The sequence below is a fragment of the Gasterosteus aculeatus genome, chromosome 3 (assembly GCF_964276395.1).
Source record: "Gasterosteus aculeatus chromosome 3, fGasAcu3.hap1.1, whole genome shotgun sequence".
Lineage (NCBI taxonomy): Eukaryota > Metazoa > Chordata > Actinopteri > Perciformes > Gasterosteidae > Gasterosteus > Gasterosteus aculeatus.
Window position 1 is genome coordinate 3190237 of NC_135690.1, and position 23639 is coordinate 3213875.

At 46.7% G+C, this 23639-nt stretch overlaps 1 protein-coding gene across 2 annotated transcripts in view; it reads left to right on the forward strand.

The window, feature by feature from the left end:
- cdh24b (cadherin 24, type 2b) overlaps positions 1 to 23639 on the forward strand; it is a 124153-nt gene that overhangs the window by 60512 nt on the left and 40002 nt on the right. For both annotated transcript variants that reach the window (XM_078098698.1, XM_040171024.2), the window contains exons 4-5: positions 4825 to 4944; positions 7894 to 8061. In XM_078098698.1, the coding sequence (XP_077954824.1) occupies positions 4825 to 4944; positions 7894 to 8061 (288 nt within the window). The remainder of the gene's footprint in view (positions 1 to 4824; positions 4945 to 7893; positions 8062 to 23639) is intronic.

A 23639-nucleotide genomic window follows, 5' to 3' on the forward strand; every position in this document is an offset into this window, starting at 1 on the left:
ATATTCAAACTCCAGCTCCTCCAGAGGTTTACACATAATTGACTCAATCACTGAAGTGTTATCTGTAAATAGCGAACCTGCCAGCAGCCATCGGTTTGATCAATAGGTCCAGCATCCTCCCAGTCAAGCCAGCGCTGTAACGTGCCTGTCACCAGCACCTGTTGTCATTTGACACACAGACAGTGAACACATGCCTCAAATGTCAATGTCACAGCCTCCAACAACCCGCCACAAAAGAGATTTTCTCTTCTTGTGTGACAGCGAGTTCCTTTGCCCCAGAAGGCAGCGCAGTCACGGCAAAGACGCGATGCTGGTCTTGTCTATATCTATGAGCCATAAAGTTCTTCTGTTATATATTTTATCATTTATCACACGCACATACGGATTCAAGAGAGCATCAAGTATATTTTAGATAAGAATTCACTTGTAAAATGAGATGTGCTGACATTTCCGTCAGTCTTCATTCAGCACACCTGAGCTCAGTTTCGCGCCCAAGTCTCGACAAGTTTAAATTAAATGAAAACTTGTTTGCATTTAGTCTTGAAGACTAAATGCAAACAATGCACTCCGAGAGCAACTGTGCAAACATTTACTAATGTACGGGTTGCAAGAGGGAGGAAAATTAAACATTCCACTCAGTATAGTTTCAGCAAAGCTTTGTGTCCAGGTGGCTATTTGTGCTTTTTAGATTGTAACAACATATACTGTATGTCGTTTGTAAAGGGCCTGCAGTGCAGGCACAAGCTAAAAGCAGCACAAAGTGGGGGGGCGTTGGTGCTGCGGGAAGTTTCTATAAATGTAGGCCACGTGCTTTACCTCAATTTACCACTCCACAGTCTCATACGTCTTACGAAAGGAGAAGTATAAATTCATTGCGAAAACGAATGCAAATGACAACAAGTGACGTCATCAGAGAGTTTCATTTGAACTCTCAAATGCACTCTTCGGTTGGGAGCAGGTGGGTCGCCCGGCGCAGCTCACTTTTATTACTCTTTCGGCAAGAAATTGCATCTCTGTTTCCGCCTGCTCGGACCGGACTGAGAAAATGTTATGGCTGGATTTGTCAAGTGCGCACACACACACACACACACACACACACACACACACACACACACACACACACACACACACACACACACACACACACACACACACACACACACACATACACACACACAGACCTCTTCAAACCGCCCCAGATCAAAATCGGATGCGAATTGAATTGAAATGCAATGCAGGCGGATTCGGTAATGGGTTGGATTAATGCGTCACTTTCAATAACATTGTCGCCAGAGCTGTTAGTTAGATCTACAAGCTATTTTGCCTTTTGTAGATTAAATACCTGTAGATATGATGCAGTGCCTACCCTCCATCTGTAGTCTCCTATTCAAACATGTGGAGCTATGCACAAGCTGAGCGGTTTGGTTTATGACACTAATGATATGGCCATTAATGCTCATATCATGGGGAGCTCCCAAGTTGTGTAATATTGCAAATGACTTGAACATTTCATTTTTTATGCGATATTCTTTAGCTCACTATGCAGTTGCAGTTAGCTTGTGTGAGTGTACATTTTCTAATCTGAAAACAACATATTGAAACATTTTGAGCATTAAAAAGTACAAGCAGTAGAAGTATAGACTTGGATTGTTCTACATAATCTTTCTATTAGGGATGCTTGTATTCATATTCGAGTGGTGGGTGCCGCGTCCCTCCTTTGGGGATCTGAAGAGCAGTCTCCTCTCGGCTCATTAGGAAGCTGCCGGATGCTTTTTCAGCCGGGATTGGGCAAAACGGGGAGCCCACCTACGAGTAATCTATTCCGCCCACCAGTCATAGTTCCAGCCTTTATTACACATTGCAGCGCCAACCAAGAATAATATGGTCACACCCACCTGCGCCAGCAGCACATTTCAGGAAACATGGAGCCTTCAGGGGCGGTGTACTGCGAAATGCTGTCACTGTGGCAGAATCTTTACAATGAAGAAATTCTGTCACGGTAAAAAGGAGAAAAAAAGGAATAAGTGGGTTTCTAGGGCTAACACCTAAAATCCATCAAGATTATATTTTTGATACCCTAATCTGTATAAATCTAGCGCGCATCTAAGTGTGCAGTTTAGAAACGCCTGTTTAAATGCTTTCCTGGGGGTATTGATGTATGGTGGTGTCCGTGTATCAGATGATCTACACCCCCCCCCCCCCCAAAAAAAAAAAGCCAAAACAAAGTATATTAACTAAATTCAGCAGAAACAGTGGAGTGTTTCAGAGTGGAGGCCTTTTCTGAAAACTCAAAAGAGATAGGAGCGTTGTTGCGCATGAACATTACTACACTTTTCTATCCAAAACGTAACACAAAAATATAGAACATTGTTATTATATTATTATAGTTATTATTATTATTTCTGAATATATATATATATATTCATATAATCTATCACTTGGAAATAAATAATTTTCTTTTAGTTTACCCCTGAATAGGCGTAACAGAGAAAGTCACAGCCGCAGTAATATTTCCGTGACTGAAGGGGGATGCAGTATGACAGTAGTGCTCGGAATAAGAACAAATTAAGAGGTAAAGGCTGAGAAGGCTTTTTTACTTTTTTTGCAGTGAGATGTTGAAGTGACAATAACTGCATGAATTGTAATTCGGAGCATGACTGCAGAGTGCCTTCAGGAACCAGTTTACATGTAGAAAAAGTACTCTAATCTGCATTTGAATTCCACTCTGCCGGTTGAAAATGGCTTCTACTCTGAGGAGCACTCTTGCCTCTATTTTTTTTTTTGAAGCAGGGATAATTGCTTTCAGGAAAACTTTTGAATTTGCCGGAAAAGAAGCTGGTATTTAAAAAAAAAACCGAGGTCGTCTGCCTCTTAAAGGTTGTTTGTAGACATTGAGGGCCACTCCCGCCCAATTGTTTAATTCAGATCAGAATAATGACTCTGGGGGACAAAGCTTGGGGCGAAGTACGTGAGAGGGGGGCGAGGGGGGGGGGCATTATTTAGTAATCCTATCGGCACGCACCTCGTGGCGATAGGACCTCGTGGCAGCTCAGTCCTCCGATTGAGTTGTTCATTCAATCACGGACTCAATATTTACTGAGGCGTTTTGCAGCACACGTGACTGAGGAGATATGGCTCCTATCAAAGGCGTGTTACTTAGATACTTAAGGTCGGGGGGGGGTGACCAGTTGGAACCGTTTCGCCTTGGCCCCACCCCGGCTTAAAATGTGTGCCTGCACATTGTTTTTTGCTGGTTTCACTCGACTGGGTACAACCATCTTCCCAGATGTGTATCTGCATTCTAAGAGAATAACTCACATTTGAAGTTTAAGCAGCAAAGGACTCCTGTTCCTTTTCCCCCGAGAGGAGAGACGTCTGAACACGCTTTCCAGATGGATGCATGTCAGTGCTGATGTTTGATTCCCGCCGAGTGTGTCCGCGGCTGTGCGGCTGGCGGGCTGCATACCAATCGGTTTGCCTCCGCCTTGCACTTGTTGCATCAACCCTCGGAGTCACGCTGTTTGATCTGATTAGTTTTTTTTACTGCTGTCAAAAGAAACATGTCTGTCTACTTATCTACTTATGCCCCCTAGCACTTATCTACGATATCTAAAAAAAAAAGAAACATAATGACATTCAATAGCAGCGCTTTGTAGTCAGAAGCTGATCTAGTGAAGGAGCGCTTTGAAACGAGACAGAAAAGAGAAGATAATCATGAAATGGAAGTATTTCTAGAAGTATTTCCTTATCTGGGAAAAAATCAAGAAATAAATCAAATTTTGCATGAATTGAAAATAATGGCAGCAGATCTGAAAATCTATAAATAAATGACGGTTCAACTTTAAATACCAACATTACACTACATGCTTCCAAATGAAGCGGTTTAAATGATTTGATGTAAATTGGCCTCTGTGCTACATCATGACTGCTTGTGCTTCTGCACTCTCATCCATTGTTGTCGTCGATCAGGTATTTCATTATAACCAGAAAAAAACAGGCTGCTGGAGGTGGAAGAAGTACTCCGATATGTATTTACAATCTCATTACAGTATTTATGCAAAGGTTTTTCCAGCAAATGCACTTTTAAAACCCCAAACCTGACTTATCCTTACTACTCCTACTTAAGTCACTTTTTCAGTTTGGTACAGACGATTCTCTCGCTTTCTCTCATACACACACACGCACAATTAAACACACATACTCACACACACACTCGCACTCTCTCCGCCTATCTTTCCCATAACGATGCAGTCATGGCTTTGATCAGAAATAAAGTAGCAGCTGCTCGCACAAATCCCCTTCTTCCATTCCATTTGCACTGGAACATACACGTATGAAATGTGTTTACTTTATTTAGTATGTATTTCTTTTTGAGAGCTGCGTAGAAAAGAGATTTAAGGATGAGAGAAGGAGGCCATGGAGGAGACACGTGGTCCGATTGAGAGAGGGAGCTAAAGGGAATTGGAGAAGGAGATGAAGAGAAATTAAGTGAGACAGAGGGATTCTGGGGCGGGGGGATGAGGAGGGTAAGGGAGAGGGTGCGATTTGAGGGACGGGAGGGGCGGGTTAAGTATTTGTCACACTACCGTTGGAAAGAGATTGAAAAAGAAGGAGTGAAAGGAGAGAGTGGAGGTTGTCTCGATATAAAGCTTTCTTATGCTCTTAAAGTGCTGCTGCTTTCTGTCCACTTAACTCCAGCTCTGCCATGTTTTTTACTCTCTCTCTCTCTCCTCTTCCCATGTCCCCTTTCCCTCTTTTCTTTCCTTTTCCTTTGCCCTATCCTCTCTGTTGCCCCCTCCTTCCCCCGCCTCTCCTCCCCTGCAGGCACGTCTATAATCCAGGTGACAGCGACAGATGCTGATGACCCGACTTATGGCAACAGCGCCAAGCTAGTGTACACACTGGTGCAGGGCCAGCAGTACTTCTCTGTCGATCCCCAGACAGGTGAGTGTGTGTGTGTTTACATATCCGTGCACGCCTGTGTGTGTGTGTGTGTGTGTGTGTGTGCGTGCGTGTATGTTCCCATCACAACACACATGGGCAGAGAACGATGCGCAGATGTCTGGAGGCAAACACACACTCGCGCCACGCAGAAAAGCAAATACACTCAAGATGTTGAAATGCAAAAACACACCGAAGTCAGGCCCGAGCATGCGAGAATAGATGGACACAATAGCACACACATGTTCGTGCAGGTGTGCATACAGATCCAGAGGATGCGCAGGGCCGCGTGCACAATCAGAGTGTTGTTTCTTTTCTTTTTCCTTGCTCTCACTCGGTTACTCACATCAAATCCATGCTCCCACGCGCACACACTGACACACGGTTAAACTACAGTAACACTTTGCCCCCTTGTGCATCCCTTGTTTACTTAGTCATCCATCTTTCCCACTTTCCTTGTCCCTACAGCCTCAAACTCCCACCTCCAAAACACACACACACACACAGGTCTCCATCCCGTCTATTTGGCAGAAATGTATTCTTGCTGTCAGTTCCTATATGCGCGCAACAAAAACCCAACAATATTTCTGAATAACGCAAACACAAAAAAAAGACATGTGTTCCAAAGAGAGACGTCAGCAAAAGGTGAGCTGTTATGAAGGACCGATCACAGACTGCTTCAAAGGACGAAGGTATGAATACTTTTTTATTTGTATTTTTAAAAGAGGCCTCAGAAATGGAGCTCTGACTGTCTATTGACTTAGATGTCGTTTTGATCGACGGCACACACAGAACACATTTAGCATTTAGCTCACGGCGAGGCTGCACAAGTTGTTGCTTTTTTTGTTGTTGCCTGGAGCATGTTCCTGCATGCGAGCGGTAATTTGGCCCAAGCGACCGGTCGCAGGTGGCCGGTACTTGTGTTTCGCTCATAGAATGTTTAGTAATTGATTGCTTTGACATGTGAGAACCTCTGCAACAAGCAATGAGAGCGCCGCTGCTCTTTCCAAATGCCAATAATGAGAATATGAATTCTAATCTCGCCCTATGTGTATTAGCCGTGACACGGTGCTGTTAGACCAGCTTTGGTATTCTGAACGCGTCCGCTTTCTTCTCTCCGCTCCAGATATATCTTCCTTTTTTTCCCCGATCACTCCGTTCCTCGTCGCCTCCATCACCCAAAGGTCTTATTTAAAGCGCACGCTCCGAGGCGATCGCGTCTTCTGGCACATTCAGATTTGTTTTGCTCATGAATTCTGCTCAGATACCCAGATATATATTTCAACGGGTTCGTTAGAATTCAAAACAAGCCAGCGCCAGATGTGATTCACCTTGAGCTGACCGTCGAGTTCATCCAGCCCGCCGTTTGGGGCCCACGTCGGGGCGACAGCAGCCCGACACTTGTTTGTGCAAACAAACAAAGCCAAATGGGGTCATTTGCACAGAGGAGGTGATGGATGTGGAATGCCTGCAAGTGATGTGTCTCAGGCGTGCTGTGGGACAGTGTGAGGTACAGCACAAGATTTTACGCTCTGTCAGCATGTCTGGCTTTCCGCGTTGGGTGATTTATTTCTCCCATATGAGCTTCTTCACATGCCTGTGTTTATGTGTGTGTGTGTTTCTGTGCGCCTTTAACAGGACATTAAGTAATGCATTGTTGCTGTCAAGTGGAAACTGGATGTCTCCAAAAAGCTGTCATATTGTCAGGAAAGGCGGTCGTGTCTTCAGGCCGATGACAAGGCGGTCTGATGTGTCCGGCTTCAAAAGCCCCCCAGAGTTTGAGGAGGAACTTGATCTGTCAATCAGAGTGAAAGCAGTCTAATTACTATCACCAAAGTTATGGCTCTTATTTTATTTTTACCACAGCACCAACTTGATGTTGTCGTAGCCAGTGATATAAATTGACAAACAGCTTGTATGTGTGGACTTGAATTGGTTGATTACCCGATGAGCTGCGGGTTTCTTAAATACGACGTAAAAAGCTGAAGTATGACAGCGTGCGCTAACTGCGCTTTCTCCACAGCACTGAGAACGCAACGTTTGCAAATGTGCAGGAGGCCCTGAGTCTTTTTATCCCTCTAATCGCTGGGCAATAAATCCCTTTACCGGTCACCCTTTAGAGAAGAGGCGCAGAGCATCTGGACCCACCTCCGTGAAGTAACAACTTATTCATTTATCCACATTTAACTGCATGGCTGAATGGCTTTTTGCAAAGCATGAGGCCCACAACCTTTTTATTATTAACTTAGGAACACGTGTAAGTGCATTTTTTCGACAAGGGGTGCTGGCTGCCTTGGGTTCATGATAACAGGGCTCATCTGCTGCTTGAGATGTTAATGAGTCATTAATAAAAGGTCACCGTGTGTATTAACATGTTCAGCCTTCCACAGGGTACATAGTTAAAGTTATCTGCTCATCCAATTGCCTCAGAAAACGGTTTGAGGTTCGTCTCAGTAGAGTCTGAACTGTACGTGTTGGTGAATTAAAGGGCCTGAGCGACACAGCAAGGCATGCTGGGCCATAAGCAGTTATTACAAATGACATACGGAGACACAAAGCATTAATGCAGGATTTATTAACCATTATTGAGGTCATTACTAACAGCTCGTAAGTCCAATGAATGAAAGTATTCTTTGTTAGAAAGTGATGCCTCCAAACGCTCGATGCAGAGCTATTGTCATGCAGAACATGAAGAACACAGTCTGTAGTTAAAAATCCACAGTAGAACTGGACGAGATCCCATTGTGCCGCTTTTGTTCTAAACAGAGCACAAGCCGGGCCTGTATTTGGGAGCCCGAGGGTTCCGTTCCTAGTGATCATCAAAGCAGAGGCATTACGGACATTTTGGTGCCATTTGGCCACATTGAAAACGTAATTTCCCCTCTTTTCAAACGTTTCACCGCCACACTGATCCTCAAATGTCTGTGTGTGTGTGTTGTTTTTGTGCGCTAGGCATTCTGCGCACGGCTGTGCCTGACATGGACAGGGAGACCCAGGACCAGTACCTGGTCCTGCTTCAGGCCAAGGACATGGGGGGCCACCTGGGCGGATTATCCGGGACCACCACCGTCACCGTGAGGCTCAGTGACGTCAACGACAACCCGCCGCGCTTCACCCAGAGTGAGTGACTGGGGCCGACATAAGAGCGGAATGAGTGCACTCTGACGGGCTTCTGTGCGCCAGCCTACGTGTACGCCACCCTAACCCTAACTGTTGCCCCACCACACACACGCACACGCACACTCATTGCAAATACTTCAATTTCGCTGTGCTTTACCCACATTCGAGCACCAGGCTTCACCTCGATTGAAGTTGCGAGCTGTCAGTCACTGTAAAAATCCCAGAAGTTGCTTTTGACAACGTTGTTGTGCTCTAGTACTCATTAAATGAGAGAAATAAGAGAAACGCCGAGCTGCATAACAGCATAAATACCCTGTTGGCTTTCCTGGCGCGAAAAGCAGCAGACTCGTCAGACCTTATTGACCTGCAGGTCTGGTAAGGATTTTCAGGGCAGCCGGTGGGCAGAGGAGACTCCTGCTGGGCTGTAAAGTGCCTCATCAAACTTTCAGTCAGGGGTTTCACTTGCCTCCGCCATGATAGACCCGCCGCTGTTTCTAACTCCTTTCTCATTTTAGCATGAGACTCCCACTACACTGCTTTTTCGGCCGAGCTAATGGGTTTCCCAAAGCTTTAGCCTTCATTTCACTGTCTGTGGTCATGAAGTCGGTGAGTGCAAAGGGAAGGTGCGGTGTGACTTCTAGTGGTGATGAAGTCAGTTTAAATATCGCGCTTGTCAGTGATGGGAATGAGTCATGGCAAAAATTTAGCCATCAATCTCCAAGTCATTCTTTTGGTCCTTATGGAGCTGTCCTCTGCCGTCCCTCAAAGGCTGATGTAAATCAATCAATTCCATTTTCCTCTTTATGTTTCACCTCCTGAATTGGTTGCTGCGTCCTTTATTAGCTCCTAAAGGACATGCCAGTTATTTCCCTTAATTAATGCGCACGAAGAGAGGAGCCGAGCCGGCTGGGTGGTTAGAGTTCTTATCATCCTTTACTCATTGTCATCCTTTCTGCCATTTCTCAACCACGAGATAACTAACTGACCTTTTTCCAATTAAAGTGAAAAGAACCGACGATGTATTGCTTTTTGCACAATTACGTTTCATTTGGGTTTTTTAGAAGGGCAGATAGGAAAGATAACTTACTTTTCCATTAACCTTTAACTGGAATATAGATAATAAGAGATACATTGCATAATTTAATGGAAAAGTAATAATTATTGTAATGGTTGAGCGATTTAAGGAAAAATGTGTAATTGTGATTTTTCTGAGCAGCAATAACGGATAGAAAATTTGAATTCTAAATGCTTTTTTAGATAATGAGACTCAAGGCTTTTAATTGTGGTCCACATACCAGTAAGAGGAATCCAACCAGATAAAATGCTGTTGCTTGTTGTTGACTTTCCTCCAAGGATTCAAACCAGCCAGTCAGAAAAGTCAACTTCTAAAGTGGTTTATAAAAAAAGATCCCTCGCTGAAATACTTGATAGTATTCAAACATAATCATGCCGTTTCAAAGTGGTTTATTAAATCGATTATTAAATCTATAACCAACTTTGTTTCCTCATAGAAAATGATGTCTGTGAAATGTATGATCTTACATTTGACCCCTGATGATACCGTCTATATAAAGGGCTGTATCCTAAAAGTCTAAAGTCATTCAGGTGTTACACATTTTGCTTGTTCTCTAGATGCGCATAATAGCACTAACTTAAACAAAGGCTTTTTATGTGTTTCTACTGAGAAGTTAGAAAAAAATAAGAAGCAAAACGTATTTTGGTGCCCCAGGCATCACTTGGCGGTCTTTGAGGTTGTAACCAGACGCCCTCACTGAGGGCTTAATGGTTCCATTTAAAGATCTGTTCTGTAGCTGCTTCCGCTAACATTCACGTTAGCTTCACAGCCGAACCGAAGGGGCAAGCTACCACCCAAGTATGCAGAATGAGGTCTTATCAGTGCATGTTTGCAGCGCACCACAGACTGTACAGACGGCCATCACATACTGAGAAAATGTAAAAACGTGACGACTCTCAGGCAGATTCCGGATCTAGAGAAGTGTCCTTTTTCTGTTGCATTTCAATGAATTTATTAACATATAAAAGCGATGGACTCTGGATATAATGAAAGTGTAAGTCACATCGTAAACTGCAAATGAGCCCTACCTGTTCAAACCTGACTGAGTGATGACTCCAAGAAGTGTGAATTATGATGCAAACTGCGGTAATCCTCAGCTAATGGTTTCAAAGTACCTTAACGGCCTCCATGATCTGTGCGCCACAGCTGCAGCTCCGGCTGCTGGCTGTGTGGATAAGCGGGCCTAATCAGCCGCTAAACCACAATAACCAACTTCCAGTGGATTTCAGAGCGCTGGCGTGCACCTGTCCCTTTCAGATTATGCAGCACCTTTGCCTGGCGTCTCTCGCTCTGCGAACAAGACCCCCCGAAAATAATTCTCCCGTTTGTTTGTCTGTAAATGTATTGATCAGCTGGGTAAATATGTTCATTTTAGTTGGAAAAATCAATGCTGGGCGACTAAAAGTTTCACTTCCTACAACTTATTAAAGTTATTTTTATCTTTAAAAAGAACTTTGTAGTACAAAGTGAATCCATGGGCTAAGGTGACATGCTTAGTAGGGTTTAATCCAATAGGCCGCCGGCTTTCAAGCATAAATTGAACTAATGATGGGCTGGGGGGGGTTCTTGGGCGAGTGTTTCTTGCCCAGGCTGCTTGGAGAACCCGACGGCGAGGAGCCTCGCGGCGCTAACGTCTGCTCTTAAACCTCACAATCGACCAAATATGTCTCTTTGCTTCGACTCGTTTTTACTGTTGGCCGCTGAATGTTTTTGTCTGTTTCCCAGACCCTCTGCTTCCCGCGTATTTCTCTCTCTCCTGCTTCTGTGCACTCGCTCGCACTCCCGCCAAATGCCATCAAAGCGAACCACCCCGCCGCTCTACTCAATTACCCACGCAAGCTCTTAAAGAGACACCCCTCATATCCGGCCCCCGCGCCTCCCGAGGTCAGCACTGCTTATTCCTCGTGGCATTTACCAAAGGGGGGAGGATTAAACCACAGTGGACACACCAGGTATCGGTTGTGTAAAAGCCTGAACACGAGAGAAAGACGCCGTGCTTCTTCTTGAGCTTCTTGCGGCGCCTTAGAACTCTCTCTCAATACAAAAAGACGATTCCAGGAGCAAAGTGGGTTTGTTATGTGTGCGTTTTTAGCGCTGTCAGGGGACTTCCTATGCCCGGAGGAGGCGGTATAGCGGAGAGAAAGTAGGCTACCGTACATACTAAAATTGCCATTCGGTTGCGTGGTATTCTTTTACCTTTTACAAACATAAATCTCTAACCACACTTTCCTTTGGGTCTCATTATCAAACGCTATGCACACAGCCCTAAACAGATTTTTCTTCTTGTTTTATTTTGGCATCTTTAAGCTTTACTTTTATTTTGCATCCATATCAAATGCACGTTTTCCAGGTAGCGCCGCTTGTTTGAACATTTCAAGGAGACAAATAGTTACACAAAGGAATCGTTTTTTAAGTAGCAGACTGAAAATGATATGAGGAATATAGGAGGTGTTTTTCCTGCTGTATTTGCTTCAACACGCATTCCACTGCTTCTTCAGTGGACCAGGGACACTTGTCAGACTGGGAACAGTACTCCTCTAGAACTGGTAGTAAACGAAGCAGACGGATGTAAAAAATTTGCTAACGGGTAGTTGCTGTTACCGCCTCATTCCGCGTCAACTCCATGCCTGATTAAGCTCTTAATTATGCCAGTGCTGTGTAGAATACATGCTTGGCTAATTGTGTGAGAGTAAACAAGTGTCAGGTATTGAAACACGGAACAGAGGGGTGAGTTTCAAATGCAGCTTTATTGTTGCAGACGTCGAGAGGAAAGTAGGTTGTAAGACACGGGGTGAATGGAGAATCTTAGCTGAAAGGCGAGGAGTCCTGCTTGCTCTGCGACGGATGAAGACGCCGATGGAGGTGGTGAACAGCTGATGATGACGCATGGAGTTTCAGGAAGCTCAGGAGGGTATCTGGGAAGACACGGAAGTGAGCTCGAAGAGTCTGTAGTCATGGAATGACGAGATCAGACAACGGGTGAGTGATGCATGTTGGGTTATAAAGGAGTGCTGGTGATTAGGCTCAGGTGAAGGTGATTAGTAGTCAGGTGACCGGGTGATTGAATGAGAGGGAGGAGAATGGAATTGAGTGGGAGGCGATGTTGAACGGGATGAGGGTGGAATCCTGACAGTACCCCCTCCTCCCGAGGCGGCTCTTGACGCCTGCGAAGGATGTTGTCGGCGACGAGGTCTACCCCGACCTCTGGGTGCAGGACGATCCGGATGTTCCTCGTGAAACAGAGAGAGGAGCGTCGGATCTAGGACGTCATCACGAAGTACCCAGCATCGTTCCTCAGGTCCGTAATCCTCCCAGTCGATGAGGTACTCCAGTCGGGGACCTCGCCGCCGAGAGTCCAAGATGGTCCGGATCCCATAGATGGGTTCATCCTCCACAGGCACCGGAGGAGGAGGTACATCCACCGAGGGGTCATCTGAGGGACAAGGGGAGACCGGTTCAATGAAGGGTTTTAACAGCGAAACATGAAATGAGGGAGATATACGATACTGTCGGGGTAGCTTGAGTCTGTAGGTGACTTCGTTCAACTGCCTCTCGATGGGGAATGGTCCAATGAACCGAGGATTCAGCTTACGACAGGGCAGTCTGAGTCGAATATTTCTAGTAGAGAGCCAAACCTTCTGTCCTGGTTGATAAATAGGAGTTTTTAGTCTTCGACGGTCAGCTTGTGTTTTGTGCCTTCTGACTGCCTGTTGGAGTTGAACGTGAGCCGAGTCCCATACCCCCTCGCTCTGATGGAACCAGAAGTCGACAGCTGGAACCTCCGAGGGCTCACCCGACCAGGGGAAGAGAGGCGGCTGGTATCCTAGTATGCATTGAAATGGGGTGAGCCCGGTGGTGGACTGTCGCAGGGAATTTTGGGCATATTCCGCCCAGGGGAGGTATTGGTTCCAGCTGTCCTGGTACTGGTGGCAGTAGGTCCGCAGATATCGACCAATCTCTTGGATCTTGCGTTCAGTTTGGCCATTAGTCAGTGGATGGTATCCTGATGAAAGGCTGACAGTTACCCCGAGGAGCCGGAAGAAGGCACGCCAGACTCTGGAGATGAACTGGGGTCCCCTGTCCGAGACTATGTCTTCTGGAATTCCGAAGTTCCGGAAGACATTATGGAAGAGGGCTTCTGCGGTCACGAGTGCAGTAGGGAGGCCAGCTAGCGGGATTAACTTGCAGCCCTTTGAGAAACGATCCACCACTACTAGTACACACGTGAAACCATCAGAAGGAGGAAGGTCGGTCATGAAGTCGATTCCGATGTGGGACCATGGACGACGCGGAATCGGTAGAGGCAATAATTTTCCCTCAGGCAGTCTCCTCGGGGTATTGACGATGGCACAGACTGAACATCCTTTGACGAACCTTGCGACGTCCTCCGAGATGGTGGGCCACCAGTACCGTTGACGGAGGAGTGAGAGGGTCCGCTTGCTACCCGGATGTCCAGTGCCCGGAACAGAGTGGGCCGAGTCCAGAAGGGGGGTTCTCAGGTGTTCAGGGACGAATTTGCTCCCGTCTGGCCCTCCCAGCGGAGCAGGATGGAGAAGGTTTTCCTGATTGATCTGGTCGTCAAGGTCCCAGATGATCGGACTAATGAAGAGAGCTGGAGGGAGGATAGGAACCGGTTCGGCCTCGTCCGAGGAAGCATGATGGATTCGGGAGAGGGCATCTGCCCTGCAATTCTTACTTCCAGGGCGATATGATACCATGAAGTCGAAGCGGGTGAAGAAGAGAGCCCAGCGGGCTTGTCTTGGATTCAGTCTTTTAGTTTCACGAAGGTATTCAAGGTTTCTGTGGTCAGTAATTACCTCAAACTGGTGATTAGCTCCCTCCAGCCAGTGTCTCCATTCCTCAAGGGCTAGCTTGATGGCGAGTAGCTCACGGTTTCCAATATCATAATTCTGCTCCGCCGGGGCAAGTTTCCTGGAGAAGAAGGCGCATGGATGGAGTATGGGGGGTTCGCCCTGCCGCTGAGACAGTACTGCTCCTACACCAGTAGATGAAGCATCAACTTCCACGATGAACGGAAGTTCTGGGTTGGGATGAGCCAAAACAGGTGCAGAGGAGAAAGAGTCCTTTAGTTGTTGGAATGCTTCCATGGCTGCGGGTGTCAAGGACAGGGACTTGGGCCGGCCCTTCAGAGCAGATGTGAGGGGAGAGCTGAGGTGACTGTAGTTTTGGATGAAACGTCTGTAGAAATTTGCAAATCCTAGGAAGCGCTGGAGTTCTTTAATGGTGGCTGGCATGGGCCAGTCCTGAATGGCGTCTACCTTCCTCGGGTCCATTTGGATTCCCTCTTGGCTGATGATGTATCCCAGGAACTGGACGGTTGAAGTGTGGAACTCGCACTTCTCCAATTTGAGGTATAGTTGGTGTTCTCGTAGCTTTTGTAGTACTTGAAGGACATGATTATGATGCTCAGATCTGGAAGAAGAATAGATTAGTATGTCGTCGATGTACACAATGACAAACCGGTTGAGGAAGGGCCGGAGAACTTCGTTCATGTAGCTCTGGAAGACAGCAGGAGCGTTGGATAAGCCGAACGGCATTACCTGATACTCGTAGTGGCCTGAGGGGGTCACGAAGGCAGTCTTCCATTCATCGCCATGACGGATTCGTATCAGATTGTAGGCACTTCTCAAGTCTAGCTTGGAAAAGAGGCGGGCGCCACGTAGCTGTTCCAGAGCGGCAGGGACCAGAGGAAGGGGATAGCGGAATTTGATGGTTTGTGAATTCAGGTGACGATAGTCAATGCAGGGCCGCAAGCCCCCGTCCTTCTTAGCCACGAAGAAAAAGCTTGAGGCGGCCGGGGAGATGGATGGACGTATGAACTCTTGCTGTAATGCCTCTGCCACATACTCCTCCATGGCCCTTTGTTCCGGGATGGACAAAGGATATATTCGGCCCTTAGGAAGTGTAGCTCCGGGTAGCAGGTCAATTGCACAGTCCCCTGGCCGATGAGGTGGTAACTTGGTTGCCAGTGCTTTACTGAAGACGTCCTGGAACGTCCGGTACTCCACTGGAATTTCACATTGGACGTGGGACTGGGAGCCGGTTTCAACTGCAGATAACACAGGAACCGCGGCCTCGGAGTCGTCTGGCGAGGAAGAGGAAGAAGAGATTTTCTTAACAGACTTCAAACAGGAGTGGTGACAGTCATTACCCCATCGGAGGATTTCGCCGGTTTTCCAGCAGAGTACGGGTTGATGTTGGATCAACCAGGGTCGTCCCAGGATGAGTTCAGCGGTAGACTCCTCCAGCACCATAAAGGAAATTTTCTCGGAATGCAGACATCCTAGTTGAAGAGTGATTACGGGGGAGCAGTAACGGATACGACCTCGGCCTAGCGGTTTGCCTTGGATGGTGTTAATAGAGAGATCGTGATCTAGTCGTTTTCTGCTGAGATTCATCTTCTGAAGGCAGGTGAAGGAGATGAAGTTCCCCGCGGAGCCTGAATCGATGAGGGCTTGCGCTGGAAAACACAGTTTATGGGTTAGGAGATGTACTCGTGTTTTCACTAGATGTTCTACTGGAGGGGCTACAGTAATTGAACTCACTGCTAGGCGCGGAGGTCGAACGGGGCAGTTGCTGAGCATATGCTGGTCAGAAGCACAGTATAGACATAGATGTTGTTGCATTCGTCGAAGGCGCTCAGAAGGGGAGAGATGAGAGGCGTCGACTTCCATAGGAATTGGAGCCGGAGGAGAGGCCGGGGAGGAGTCTGTTGCCGGCAGCGGGGAAGGTCTCATGTGTGTGGGCCGATCGCAAGCAGTGAGTAGTTGTGCAACTCGAATGGTTTTCTGGATGAGATTTTCGATGCCCATGACATCATCATACACCACAATCAGCTGACGAACCGTCGGGTTTAACCCCTGGCGGAATGCGGTGATTAACGCGGGCTCGTTCCATCCACTAGCTGCGGCGAGGGTGCGGAAGCGAAGAGCGTAGGCGTTCACGGAAGAATTCCCTTGTTGAAGTTGGAACAATTGATCGTGAACAGATAATGAAGCCACTGTTTGGCCAAACACCTCTTTAAAGTGACGGAGAAAATCAGGGAGAGATTTAATTACCGGAGAATCGGATTGCCACAAGGCTTGAGCCCATTGAAGAGCGGGGCCGGACAACAGTGATATGAGGAAGGCCACCCGAGCAGGATCGCCACTGAATTGATGTTCATTCATGGTGAAGTATAGAGATGTTTGTAAGAGAAACCCACTGCAATCCTCCGCCTCACCGGAGTAGGGCGCGGGCCGGGCCATGGGACTCGAAGAGGCAGAGAACAAAGCTGCGGGTGTACGCGGGAGGGACTCCGCTGCCAGAGGAGCTGAAGCCGGGGGAATTGGTAGCGGTGGATCCTCTCGTGCATCCGTAGAGCGTTGCATATTGTGGTCTGATCTTCTGTCAGGTATTGAAACACGGAACAGAGGGGTGAGTTTCAAATGCAGCTTTATTGTTGCAGACGTCGAGAGGAAAGTAGGTTGTAAGACACGGGGTGAATGGAGAATCTTAGCTGAAAGGCGAGGAGTCCTGCTTGCTCTGCGACGGATGAAGACGCCGATGGAGGTGGTGAACAGCTGATGATGACGCATGGAGTTTCAGGAAGCTCAGGAGGGTATCTGGGAAGACACGGAAGTGAGCTCGAAGAGTCTGTAGTCATGGAATGACGAGATCAGACAACGGGTGAGTGATGCATGTTGGGTTATAAAGGAGTGCTGGTGATTAGGCTCAGGTGAAGGTGATTAGTAGTCAGGTGACCGGGTGATTGAATGAGAGGGAGGAGAATGGAATTGAGTGGGAGGCGATGTTGAACGGGATGAGGGTGGAATCCTGACAACAAGGGTGTTGGGAATCAAATTACATCTCAAATGATCAACTTCCTGTTACAAAGCTTGAGGTAACACACAGCAGATGACTTCTAAATCAGGACGATGGGACTTCCACGGTTTGTAGTTGGGCTAATGTGTAATTTCATACCTTTTCCTCCATGTAGTCATTTATTCAGACATGTTTTTCCATGTTTACTGTTGCTGAATAATTTAGGGCCCTGTGTATGTGCTCCAAGGCTGAATTCTCCTCGGGATGAATTGAAACTAAAACCTTTTCAAGGCATCGGCTGGTGTACCTAAAAATACGATGACCACTTAATGTAATACAAAGAAGGAAGTAGCTTATTTAGGAGGGTATGTCTTGAATACTGTACATTGATATTGTTTAAAAAAGCATTCTTAAAGAAATGGATTTTTCCTTAACACAGATGATGTTGTCCATTAAATATGACACCCACCCTACCCTATAACTATTTTCCTCACCTCTTACATACACAGAAGCAAATTTAGACACATTATTGTCTTGTAGTTTCAGCAATTTCAACATTGACGAGTAAGGAAACAATACGGAAGACAGCACAAAGAAATATGCAAAGGAGAATAAACAAAGGTGCAAACAAGAGCTTTCACAGCTTAAAAACAGGTAAAACAAACATGGCCCAGTTCTTCCTGTTGCATGAGAACAATTTAAATATTGCAATGGAAAAAACTGCTTATTGCTTATAATACACACATATCGATGGACTGCAGGATATTAATAGCTAAGGAAAAACCCGATGGATGCACTGTAAATAATATCCAGCACACAGAACAGCAGAGAGAACAAATGCATCCCACCGTGAAGTTTATCGCGATAGAGTTCTTATTTATTTCTCGGCTCCTAGGCTTTGCTCTGTCTCAGTCATTGTTTATTGTGAAATATATCCCCGGACTACCTGTGAATCTTTACAGCATTTCCCCTTTAGAGTTTAAAGTAAAGTTCATTCTTGACCTTCAGCCTGAGATTCAATCACATCACACAGCCTTTAACTGTGGATGAAGTCCCCAAAGTCTAATGGGGGAAATCCTAACAGCCGCTGAGCTCGCAACGGATACATCTCCATGGCGACCTAACAAATCGAAAGAGATGTGAACCTGATGAAAAACCCCGAAGCGAGAACGCTTTTCTCAAAAGAGACCATGAACCAATAATGAATGCACAACACTGAGTGTCATTTGTTACTTCTTCACCTAATTACTTTTACTCATCCTTTAATACAGTATTGGAACTGTCCTTGAAGTTTGTCTTGTTTTTGTTGTCTGTAGTGCTTTTATGGATACTGCTGTGGTTTCTTTTTCACCACTCACTCAAACAGTTCAGGGTTGAGATTCTGAACAGATGTTCAACTATTTATTAATCTTACTATTTCATACAACAAAAGAACAATTTTGCATAACAGATAACTACCTAAATAACACAACGCTGTAGAGCCGAAGAATCCTCCAGTATGAAGAGAATAGTTAAAAACATCCCCACCTTCAGAATATCTCCCCTTCAAGATTATCACCATCATATATTAATAAGTACGAGACGACCTTGGCTTTAATCTAAAACCTGAATGTTCCACTTTCCAGAGATGATTCGCGGCTGAGTTCCCCCGTATTTCATACAGGAGAAGTTCATTCTCACTCTTCATATGCTTCTTCTGGGCGAAATGTCAACATTCGCTGAGTGATCGGTTCGGATCTTTAGTATCCGTACGCCGAGTGCACCTCCTTCAAGGGCCCAGAGGCTGTCAAAGGGCAAAACGCTCCGCCACGGCCTGGCGACAGTTGCAGGGGCACCTTGCTGTAAGTCTACGGACCCCCCCTTTTCATTATGTGCTCCTGCAAACACACTGCTTCTGCTGCTCGGCCCTTCGAGAGTTGTTTGAATAGCTACAGCTCTGCGGACGGAGATGCCAGTGCCGTTTCCCTTTCTTTATGCGGCTTCCGAACAACCTTGGCTCGCCAGCGGAGGCCCATAAAGCCCCTGAAGGAGCCATCACTCTCCCGGCGGTTTGATAGATGGACAGATAGACAGGCTGACAGATGACTACATAGGTAACGCCGATAAGATCAGTGTAATTTTTATACGGCAGGGAGATGAGGGGAAGAGATAGAGGGTGAAGTTGGGAGCAGGGCTTCGTCATAAATATTACTAATTCATTTCCCTGGAGAGCAAAGCTACAACACAAAAAGAGAGAGAGAGAGAGAGAGAGAGAGAGAGAGAGAGAGAATGGGAGGAGGCAGAGAGGGAGAGGCTGTGTGCGCAAGGCTTCCCATGGTGTGGGTCTATTTTGCACTCAAGTGTGTCATTTTTATTTATTAAACTTTTTTTTGAGCGAGAGGGAGAGAAAGGTGCAATAAAGTTGTCACGGGGGCGAGACAAAGGAAATCTGCAAAGGGAGAGTGGGTGAGGCGGTAACAATGAGGAAACAGAGGAGACAAACGTACAAGAAAGGTAGCGGGGGAGTCAATGAAATGGAGGGATAATCAGGGTATTACGTCCTTTAGTGAAAATGAAATGAAAAAAGAAAAGAAGAGTATCGAAAACAAAGGGACGAGTGGGTGAGCTAGCTGGTGCTCGAGTGACTTCACCTTGTGGGATTTCTGGATCTGTTGCACGAGCTTCTTCTCAAATACGCCTCTGCGTTCTTTTTTTATAATAAAGAAGCACTTGCGCATTCGGGTCACACACACACACGTAAACACACACACACACAAACGCATACAAACACACACTGCCATGATGGGTTTGAGGGGAGGGGAAAGGCAAGAGACAGACTTTGTCATTTTCTGTCAGGCCCAGAGACACACATGTATTCTCTGTCACACTCTCACACACACACACACACACACACATTCCTCCCACTCTCTCAGTATGTGCTCTTCACATACCCGGTACCCTCGTGTCCCCTATCGCACCCTCTCCCATCTGCTCCTGATTTAAAACGCCCTCCGCGCACAATCACTTTCAGTCAGCGTGGCAGAAAGTGTCTGCGCTGAGACGTCCCATTTGTCAACGCGTCCCCTTAAACCAGTGGCTGTTGATAATGAACGTTGGTGCCCGCTGCCAAGCCATAGCTCACGCTGCCGGGGTTGATGACAACCGTCAATGTCTCTTCAAACACTGGTCTTCGGTTATGAATAAGGGGTCATACAACATTAATGCCTGGAATATTGTAAAGTATTGTACGGTTCTTTCGATTCAACCCAGAGGAGGGAAGTGGAATAAAGTTGCTACCAGTCGCCATTCCCTCTTGCATCCTGTTTAGCAGTCGCGTCACACTCAATGACACCTAATTGGAATAAAGCTTGTGTCGGCGTCGGTAAGGCGTTGTTAATGAATTTAGTTAAATGGCACAACTAATGTGCACTGGTGATGTGCTCATGGCCGGCCAATCCGGCATGACCCGGACCGCCGCCGTCCAATGATTGCCGCCCACTGCTTGCATTGTTGGAGCTGACACGGCGGAGACGTTGACTCTTTCGAGTACCCGGGGGGGCGAGCTCACCAATGCGTGAAGGAGGGATAGGGTCGACGAACAGGTGGAAGGAGGGGGGGGGGGGTTTAGAAAGAAAAGAAAGGAGGAAAGGCTAATGGCTTCGTGGCGACAGTGACATCAGGCCAGCTGAAGAATCACTCTCGCGGAGCTGAAAGGCATGCTGGGAGATGGAGTGAGGCCGGTTCATCCACTGGAGCGCCTGCGGGCCGTGACGCAAGCGGACGTGTATGTTTACATAACACAGCAACGTGCACGCCCCACATGAAAGGAAGCGCAGAGCCTGTGTATGATTTATTATTACAAATGGGGCCGATTCAGAGTGTGTGGAGACGTCCCTGGAGACACATGCACTGTTCACAACTGTACATGCAGGCAGTCCCAAGTGTGTGGAGGGGTGGGGATACTATAGCGATGAGGCATAAAAAATAGTTCTCTAGCTAGTGATGGCACAGCCGTCGCAGTGCCTTTCTTCCTGTTTGGCCTGGGGTCAGCGCTCCGCTGGGACCGATTCCCCCCCGTCTGGGTACGAAGGCCGCACAGCCCACCCACTCGGTTATTCTGTATGTGGGTGTCCACTGCTGTGGAAGAAGCCTTTTGTCTGTGTCCTCTCTCCCTCCTCGAATTCCAGCTGTGTCACATTGGCGGCCACGGCGAGAAAACGGCGGGCAGCGCTCCCGACGGGCTTTTCTTCCAAAATCCTGTACATCCGAGAGAGAGCCGACGAGGAGGGATTCATCGTGCAGTAATCAGCCGCATACAATTCCAATAGACCTACATGCAAACAATCCAGATTTACAGGAACCCAAAAGAGTCTTAGATTCTCCACGCTCATGAGGATATTCAATTACCTGCCATAGCAACGGAGAAAAACAGGGATATTTAAAACGTCATCAAACCTTCCCCCATCACACCTTAAATGGGGCAATTTTTGGCCCTTTTTCTTCTCCTCTTTCAACTGTATGAGCTGGCTGCTGTGGAAATTAGATGAATCCATCACACTTTGTGCGGAAATTCTAGCGGAGAAACCACAGGAAATGGCAGGGAGACGGGGTGCAAAGATTATTATTTTGGTTTTTTTTGCAGCTACTTTCCCATCTGACTTGGCAGTGTGCCCCCCCCACGCAGAATAATAGCAGCTAAAGCCATTCTCCTCCTACCGAACCATCAGTGAGCCATGGCGAGCCGGGGAGGAGGAAGTGATTTCCATGTTAATGGGAAACCTTCCCAGCAGCGTTGGAAACCTCTTCCTGCCCCCCCCCATCTGTCCCACACATATCTGCCTTTACCTGCTGTAGTCACCGAGCACTCAACGCCTCTACTGTTGTCTCGCGGCGTTTCCTTTCACCTCACAACCTCGGTTTACTTCTCCTTTCTTCTCCTCCTCTCTGTCGCGCTGAGTGAATGGAGTCGCTGGACTGTGAGCAGCACATCGTCAGCGGGTGTGGCGGGCCGTAGCTAGCGGTCTCACATTGATGTGTTTGCGTGTGTGTTATATTTATGTTGTTATTTTTTACGGGGTTTCATTTTCTTCCTTTAGTCTGCCTGTGCAAATCCTGTTTCACACGCGAGCCGCTCAAATTAGATCCATGGTAAGTTGGACAGTGAAGAACTCTGAGAGTCTCCTAAAATCCTTCATACTCCTCCAGCGAGCGAACTTCACCGATGTCCGCTTGGCCAAACATTTACACCTAACCCTCTCAGGATCCTTGAGTGGTAACTGAACATGCTCCATGAGGCCACAGCCCCTCCCTTCCCGACCACCCTTTCCTGCCCTCTTGACCCCTTTCATTCGTCCCGGGGCTGGAAACACTGGTTTTTCCCGAGCTGTGTGGACGCTCCCACATGTTTAACACGTTGTAAGCGCAGCATGTGACGAAGGAGGGAAGGCTAGTTTCATCACATGTCATTTAGCTGTTGCTTTCATCCAAAGCGACAAAATGAGTGGATTCAACTAAGAGGGTTCAGGCCCAGAAAAAGTAACTGCAATTTCTTCAAGAAAGCCAAACTACAAAGTGCTATAAGTAAATTCTAATTGTCCAGGTACAGTCGGTAGAGGTGTATTTTAAGCTACCGGAAGGTCTATAGGCTTTCTGCTGTGCTGACGTTATTGGTTACACATAAAACCCCTGAAATGTAATTCATCTACATCAATGCTCATCAGTCTCACTCTTTGTGCATTAATATTCACGGTGTTATCAGCATCTACATCATCGACGCCATCATCTGGTGCTACTTTAAGATTAGATGAACTGATGATAATTGCAATAAAAAGGACTTAGGGTAGTGCAAAATCCACTTATCTTCTAGGATTATCTGAATTATCTGAAAATTCACTTTAACCACAATGCAATGCAGCTACTATTTCATCAACATCAGATTCATTTCATCACAATCGGGCTTCCAAACTCAGACATCTTATTCCCTGTACGGATCCTCCTCTCTGCTTCATTTATGACACGTTATGCATCCGGCCTCGTACTGAAGTTTCCTAACAAGAAGTAGAAAATGTTTGGCTTTTAGGCAGACTCAGTGAGTTGTTATAAATAAATATTAAACCATTCATTGCCATTTGTCTGATCCCGAGAGGAACTGATTGCTGCAGACTCAGACAAAGATCCATTCATTTCCCTCTGCCTTTCAGTGTGAGGCTTGGAAAAAACATATTTAAGGAAATATGCAGGCGAGACACTAAAAACCAGCTGAAATAAAGCGCTCAGAGACGCTGCTCGGCCTTCGCTATCCCCGCCTTTCTTCTTTGGGTCGCCGAGCGCCTTTGAAGTGCTCTGCTATAGCTTGGCCTATTGGTCAACGTCACTATTGCATTCAAGCTATTCACTCAGTGCAGTGGTCGCCTTGCAGACGGAGCCTCTGGGTCAGATCCTGCCGGCCTTTCTGGGGGGAGGGGTCATAATCATAGATCATAGAAAATAGTAATCAAAGTTAGATTACTAAGCCGTCTAAGCCATTTCCTAGATTTAGAAATGTCACACTGTATAGCAAGTCAAACTACAACTGTCATGAAGAGTACACATCATCATCACCAATCCGATGGTGCAGCTCAGTAACGCTTACCTTGCAGAGAATGGCGGATCCTCGTAATGTCACAATCTCACAGCGAGTTCCTCCTGTCAGGCTTCAGAG